General features: G+C 39.0%; 1 protein-coding gene across 18 annotated transcripts in view; it reads right to left on the bottom strand.

The window, feature by feature from the left end:
- Window positions 1–8,141, bottom strand: part of CEP152 (centrosomal protein 152) — a 177,380-nt gene that overhangs the window by 79,484 nt on the left and 89,755 nt on the right. For all 18 annotated transcript variants that reach the window (XR_015050285.1, XM_085849977.1, XM_085849972.1 and 15 more), the window contains one exon: window positions 4,832–5,030. Coding sequence is in view for 17 of the 18 variants with exons in the window: in XM_085849977.1 (XP_085706103.1) it covers window positions 4,832–5,030 (199 nt within the window). In the remaining variant the exon portion in view is untranslated. The remainder of the gene's footprint in view (window positions 1–4,831; window positions 5,031–8,141) is intronic.

Here is an 8,141-nt window from a genome sequence, read left to right as displayed (position 1 = left end):
ATACTGCTGGGTCACTTAAGTGAACCTGATATCCTATTCATTGTTGGTCAAAACGGATCAGACTCTACTGAACCACGATTGAATAAAGTAAACTAGATCGACGCGCATGTAGAAATGCCAAAATAAAAATAAAAAAATAAAAAAATAAAAAAAAAATCGGAATTTTTTTGAAAAAAGAAGGTGCAAAATTTCTGGGTTTTTTTCTCTTACAAATTTTTTTGGGGGTTGGAAATCACTTAAAACATGCAGAAATGCAAAAAACAAAAATTCAAATACTTTTTCAAAATGGCCACCATAGCGACAATATTGGACTTTGGACCAAGTCCAAATTCTAATGTCATGATCCTTGGACCATACCTCACCCCCCCAACAAGTTTCGTCGAAATCTGTCCAGGAGTTTTTCCATAATACTGTTCACAAACAAACAAACAGACAGGGGTGAAAACAGTAACCTCCGTCCATCTTCGATGGCGGAGGTTAACTAGAGGGGGAGCACTCGGTAGAGTGCAAAACCTCCGCCGCCAATACTGCTGGGTCACTCAAGTGAACCTTATATCTTATTCATTAAATATGATGTCAACAGTGCTGACAGAGTTATAGTTCTTTTCTCCAACATTTTTTTTTGGGGGGGGGGGAGGGGGGAGGTTGGAAATGACTTAAAACATGTAAAAAAAAAAATCGAAATTTTGTTGAAAAAAAGTTGCAAAAATTTTTTTTTCTCAAACAATTTTTTTTTTGGAGGGGGGGTTGGAAATCACTTAAAACATGTAGAAATGCAAAAAAAATTTCCTTTTTTGGGAGGGGGGTAACAATTTTTTTTTGGGGGGGGGTTGGAAATCACTTAAAACAAGTAGAAATGCAAAAAATATATATTTTTTTTTACTCTAACAATTTTTTTTTGGGGGGGGGGGAACCAAGTCCAAAATTTAATGGCATGATCCTTGGACCATACGTAACCCCCACCCCCCCACCAAGTTTCGTCGAAATCCGTAATATTGTTCACAAACAAACAAACAAACAAACAAATAAAAACCAATGTCACCCTCAGGGTGACCCGTATCTTGCCAAAAGGTGACCACGTGTGACTTCTTTAAGGTCACACTGAGGTGAACAGAGCTGCTATCCACCAGGAGCGACTCTTGAGGAATATCTGCCTATGAGAGATTCCGATGAGAATCGTTCAACAGAGTAACCATGAAAAATATGCATTTGCCTCATAACGTCACCAAATGACGTCATAATGTCTCAAGCTTGACATATCTAGAAAGCACTCATCGAGGTGTTCAATTTGAGGTACTACACGATATGGTTCCTAAAACTTGAAAATTTGACCTTGGGGTCAAATATGTTTGACCTGAGGCGCTAACCATGAAGGTAAAGGCCAATCGCGCCAAAAAATTAATCAGCTGAGCACCAGACCATGAACTATATTCCCATGAAGTTTGAAGACGATCCGATCAAAATTACTCAAAAAATAAGGGTTTTGTCTACTCCCCTGATTTGCGACAAAGTGACCTTGACCTTTGACCTTGGCCTTCAAAATTTTGTGCACTGATAGGGACCTCTATAGGCCTCTGATATGCGAAGTTACAAAAATTTCCAATGATATCTGTGCTCTGCAGAATTTTTTATACGTGATAACAGACAAAAAAAAAAACAAAAAAAAACATACAAGCTGACTAACATATCTTGCAAAAACTTCGTTTTGGCAAGATAACAAACAAACAAACAAACAGAAAGGGGTGAAAACAGTAACCTCCATCCATCTTCGAAGATGGCGGAGGTTAATAATAGTCTTAAAACAATTGATTTCACAATCAATTGCCAAATAGCATCCTGAAACCACCACTGTTTCATCCGAATCTGTAACTTTTTGAAAATTAAGTAATTCATCGAAAAATGAAAAATTGATCGATTCATTGATTAATCAAAAAATCAAAAATACTCTTTATAACCAAATCACTTGTTCACTGTCATGTCCAAAAAGGGTGCCCGAGATATTGCCCAGATGAGAAAGAAAATAAATAAGGAGTTAATAAATCGATGATAATTAAGTTAATTAAATATTGCCTTAAATAATTAAGTTAATTAATAAGCCTTAAATAATTATCTTAAATAATGAAGTTAATTAATAATTAAGTTAAATATTGCCCAGATGAGAAAGAAAATAGATAAGGAATTAATAAATCGATAATAATTCAGTAATTAATCAATTAATTGATTAGTCAGAAAATAAAAAATACCGTTTTTGCCAAAGCACATCTTCACTTTTGTCCCCAAATTTCAGTTTTCTCGCTCGCTCAAAAGATGGCTGAAATATCACCCAGACAAATAAACAAACAAGAAAACAAACGGAGTGAAAATTGAGCACTCCCTTCCTTCGGTGCCCGGCGATGCCATCATGCATCGCCTAGATATGGAATTCGGAAGGAGCAGTGTACATTTATAGTGGTGGATCTGGTATAAACATTTTAACAGCAAATATATTTATCCCCGTCGAAGTCGGGGCCCTGGGCACGGGCACGCAGGCCCGTGCATTTATCCGCCCCAGCCCCCTCACACTCACAAACATGTAAAATGTGGAACAGATTTTACTTTCATCTAAAAACATGCTTACTAATAAGTTATGCAAATCAGGATCTGTGAACACATGGCCTGCAGTCTCAGGAAAAGGCCAAAACACTGGATTCCTGAATTTCAGATTTGGGTGTGAGATAAAATTAATAACATTTTTGTATTTTCATAACTTTCGTGAATACAAATTTTCCCAGGAACAAATTACTTTTTGTCATACATATACAAATTTGACACCGGATACCTGGAGGCGTAACAAAGTGTTAACAACAGATGTAAAGAATAATGCAAACAATGGAGCAAATCCCTGAAACGCCAAACTTTCGCATGCACGTGGAATACAGATGCTGCACTGTACATGTGAAATGTTAAACGCAGCATAGAATGAGAAATGGGGGGTGGGGGGGGCTAAATTAAACTAGTTATCTGTGAATGCCCGTGACTTACCCTCGGCCCGCGATCCAATGATGGCCATATTTTTTTCAAACCACCATACGACCTTGACCTTCAACATTTAGGCATCGAGTGTAAATTAAGAAATTGTGTCTCCATCTACAATCTATCCATAAAACTAATGAAAATCAGAGAAAAATTATTCAAGTTTTGATCAAAACGGGTTTTTTTGTTGTTGTTGAGTTCACAGTCCAAAAAAATTGGTCAAGGTCACGAATGAAATATCTGGTGCACATCAGTGAAGATTCACTATTACGAAGCAAAAAATATATTGGAAGGCCAAGTGGTCTTTGAGACTCCGGCAAAATTGAGACATTGGTAAAATTGAGTAATGACTAAAAAATTTATTTTTTTCAGAATGCCATTTGACCTTGACCTTTAACTCGAAGGGGTATGATATAAATTAAGCAGAAATGCACCTTGCTCTAGGTTATTTAAAGAAGGCAATTTAGTTCCAATTGTTGAGTTATAGTGAAAAAAAAACCTCAGATGAGTTGTGGTGAAAAATGTTGAAACATCTATAAATGGGTCATGACCTTAAAATTAGGTCAAGATCAAAAAAGCCATGTCAACCCCACATACTTTTTATTCCCATTATTGATGAAAAATTTAATTCTAAAAGTCCTCAACCATTGAAAGAAAATAAAAATAAAAGGGGAGAAAAATCTGAAATGGTGGTTTTGTATGTCATGGGATGCAAGACCTTGACCTTTAACCCGGAGGGATATGATGCAAATAAAGTTTAAATGCGCCTAACGCTGAGCTATCTAAAGGGGGAAATCTCGGTCCGATCGGACAAACTTGTCGAGTTGTGGTGAAAAATGTTGAAATGACTAACGAGGTCAAAACCTTAAAATTAGGTCAAGGTTAAAAAATAGGTCAGCCCCCACGGAATATTGATTGACTTTATTGATGCAACATTTTCTTCCGATTGTCCCAGCCGGCTCCGAGATACAGCTCGGAAATTTGGAGGGTTGAGAGCGCAGGGAAAAAAAAATATGGGCAATACCACTGGGCGCTCACTTGGTAATGGCTGGTTAAGATAACCAGGGAACTACTGGAAGGTGTGGATGCCCCACAAAATATGTAATGGAGAAGGAAGTAAATACCTATTTTGGGGGGCAACCCCCTGTAGACCCCCTTACACTTGGGATTTTTTTTTAAATGCCATGAACAAACTTTGGTACATCATGGGTGATGAAAGTTGTGGTCAAGTTTCATCAGAATTGCACGTGTAGTTTCTGAGAAGAAAGCAAATACCTATTTTGGGGGGCAACCACCATCGACCCCCTTTGGGTCCGATTTTTTTTTAATGCCATGAACAAACTTTGGAACATACACAGTGATGAATGTTTTGGTACAGTTTAATCAAAATCGTATGTGTAGTTTCGGAGAAGAAGTTGCAAGTATATGTGGAAGGACAGACGAATGGACGGATGGACGACGCGCCATCCCATAAGCTCCCAGATCTACTTTCCAGGTGAGCTCATAAATTAAAATAATTTTCTAAACAGTGGTTTTGTACTCCTGTAAGGGGGGGGGGGGAGTGTGTCTCAGCAACTCTGGGTACCATTAAAAATTGGAAGTGCCATTTGAAGAAAAACCCGACAACAGTAAGAAGCCTTCCCCTATTTTTTTTAGAAATCTTTTAAAATTAAACTAACAAACTCTCTCGCTTCAAAGAATATGCATCATCATGAAACAATGGTAACAAATTTAAAGACGTTTATCTCATTACATATCCAGAAAATAAATAATGTTAGTCAAAAGCAGTGAAAAGTTGTGCTATTCTCAGACCAGTTACCTTCCATTCTTCAGCTTCCAGATGAGCCTTATCTTTGTGCAAGGAAGCTTCCTCTGCTTGACTTTCAGCAGACTGGACATCTTTATTGAGCCTTGCTATTTGGGCACGTTTTTCTCGGTTTGCAGATAAAGCCCTGCGCAGCTCTTCCTGCAAGGAGTAAAGCAGCTCCTCCATCGAGTCCTGAGATGAAGTTCCAGTTCTGCAGTACAACCCAGGGAATTCATATTTCAGAAATTCATCAAGGGATGAGTGAGCAGTGTTTGTTGATGAGAAGCCATCACAAAATACAGTGCACAGCACTGTAGAGTTAGAACTATGTTAGGTGCAATCAATTTACTATGTACATGAGGAATTAAGGGGTTGAGAGTTGCTCAAAAAAGATAGCAGGAGAGTGTGGCTGGAGTTGGGATTTTTGTGGTGGTGGTAGTAGTAGTAGTAGCAGTGGTAGTAGTAGTAGTAGATTTTTCATGAAATTAAAGTAGTTCTGAAGGAAATATATTGATATAGTTGATGGGACAAGTGTAATCTAAACAAGTCTGAAGACGACGATGGTTCACGAGCGGTATTTGACGATGTAGATTGTTTCAGAAGTCAAGGATGAGACAATGTGATGATGTTTGACCAAGTTATAAAAATGATCAACATGATGTGGTACGAGTGACAGGCTATTAGCTGCAAAATGTCGAAAACCCGGTTTCGTTCAACAACTTTAAAATTTGACCTTTGAATAACCTTTAAAGGTCCCAAAACAATGTCGTGGACATTAAAATGAGGTAACAGGATACGTGCTATAGCTTTGTGGAGTTAGTTCGTCGAAGAAGGTCGAAAACCCAGTTCGATTCCCACAACTTTGAAAATTTGACCTTTGTGAACTTTAAAGGTCAAAGGTCAAGGATTATGACCTTTGGTGCAAAAATTCCTCTGGAACATTCCAGGAACAATATAACGTCATATAGGCTATATGGCATTTCACACTCCTCGGATTATCCATACTTTGATGAAATCAGCGTAAAAACAAACTTGAAGGGGGTGCCACGGGCAAGGTGTTCGAGATAGAGAAAAATGGTTTCAAGACTTCAGGTGGGGAATGACCTCAAGATTATGCATAAAAAATATTGTCATCCCAGCTCTCAAAGTTTGGGCGGTCGTCTGAATTTTACGTCAAAATTCGAAATTTTCTAAGTTCATGACCTTGTGACCTTGACACTAAAATGAAAAATCAAGCTCCGTGGGGCTATGCAGGTGCCATTGGGCTAACCAAATACCGAAACCCCGGCCAGATTCGACAACCCCCTCGGAGAAGATGGATATTTATGTCAAAATCGCAATTTTCTAAGTTCGTGACCTTGTGACCTTGACCTTGGGACGAAAATGAAAAATCGAGCTCCGTGGGGCTATGCAGGTGCCATTGGGCAAACAAATACCGAAACCCCTGCCAGGTTCGATAAACCCCCGAGGAGAAGATGCAAATTGAAATAGGCCACCCCTTAAAAACACGTTTTTTGGGCATGGCTCCGCCCATTATGGGCGGACCACGCCCATTTTCAGGAAAGCACAACTAGATCATGATATAAACCTCCCACCAAAATTTCATCAGGATCGGATCAAAACCCACGGAGCTACGCTCGGGACAGACAGACAGACAGACAGACAGACAGACACACAACAATAACGAATATAGAGGTCACTTATATTTTTCATGAAAAAATTATATTTTTCGTGAAAATATTTTTTCGTGAACCAATTAGGGGAAAGACAATGAGAGCAAAGACTGCGATTTTTTGTATTACAACTTTTCTGTTCATTCATTGTGCCGTTTGCACGTGGAAGTTTCCCAAGAAGGGAACTCGAAATAATGGTTCCCTGACTCTCTCTATGAAGTCCCGAAAAAAGAACAGCAACAATAACAAAAAGCTCAGTAGATAGATGGTCAAGGAGAAAAGGCTGAAACATAACAACAATCCATAAGAGGAAGTGATGAAGCTTAGACATTGATGAATCATTCTCAGACAAATGTTGGGTCTTCAGGCAAGATATATGAATACAGTATTACTAAAAAATAAATGTATATAGTCATCAGAACATGATGGAAGAAGAAAGAAGCCAGCAGGAAGGAACAAGCTGAGTCCCAGATTGAACTTTAAAGAAAGTTCACAAGATTCGGTTCCAAGAATTTTAAAAGTGATTCTTCACCGTTGAGAGATGGGGCCAAGCACAATCTATACTAATAAATGCACACAATCTATAATAATAAATGTCAGTGTGTGTGTGTGTGTTCATAAAGCATAACATTTTCTCACTGCTAACTCCCCTCCCCCCATCCGTCTCCCTCTCTCTCTCTCTCTCTCTTCCTCTCACCCTCCTGACGGTGTTCGCGTCTGGGCGGTGTCCGTGTCTAGACGCGTCCGGGACCTCTAAAATCGAGTAATCTGAGACGAATTTCAAAATACAATTGTTTTTTTATTGACTTCAGCAGTTGTTCTGACTGCTATAAAACAAAAAGTGTTCATTTGTCCAATTGAGACATTGTCTGGGTGTTGTTGGGTGCATGATGTTTATATGACGAAGCAGCGATCGCTAATTGCTTGCCAAGCCTGCCGTTCCTTATCAACCATTTCACTGGAGTGCTCGCTGAAGTGCTTAAGACACTTGGCGAGCGCTCTACAATATTTGCACTGTCATTGAATATATCGACCAACATGAACAAAGTTCAAGGCCACACTCACCTGCGTTTCACCCTGCATTGTCATGCGGTGCGTTACGTGGTAGCTGGCTCACTGAAAATGTGTAATTATATTTTACACCACATTTCCTCTTTTTGTACAATCTTCTTTCATTATACGACCCATCACTTTGGCATAGATACATACATAGTTTTAAAAAACAATTATACATTTCGTTTTTTAAAGTTTCTTCAACCGTTTCGTTGGAGTGCTTGCTTGCGTGGTTAAGCCACTTTAAGAGCACTCTTATGGCTTCAATAGTGATACTGCAGCACGGTCCTCCATGGGGATATTTCCAGAGTTAGGGAGGCAAAATAAATTAGATGATTACAACGAGCAAAAAATGTTTTCAGTTGTTACAAAGCAATGAATCACCACATCAAGGCAAGACAGCCAAGAAGTACGCACACTCGCTTTGAGCTGTCGAGACTGGGTTTGAATCCCAATAAAGTTATAAACTGTCATCCCAGTGTTTTCAAAAACAAGGCGATTCATCAATGTGTCTCTCGGATGGACATTAAACAGGAAAGCTATCTGCCGGAATCACCCCCCCCCCTTCTCTCTCTCCCGCCCATCTCCTCTCCTCT

Source organism: Eptatretus burgeri, chromosome 12, assembly GCF_056783735.1.
Source record: "Eptatretus burgeri isolate ZD-2024b chromosome 12, Ebu_testis_v1, whole genome shotgun sequence".
Lineage (NCBI taxonomy): Eukaryota > Metazoa > Chordata > Myxini > Myxiniformes > Myxinidae > Eptatretus > Eptatretus burgeri.
The sequence above is the reverse complement of the archived record's forward strand: the minus strand, read 5'-3'. Positions and strand labels throughout refer to the sequence as shown.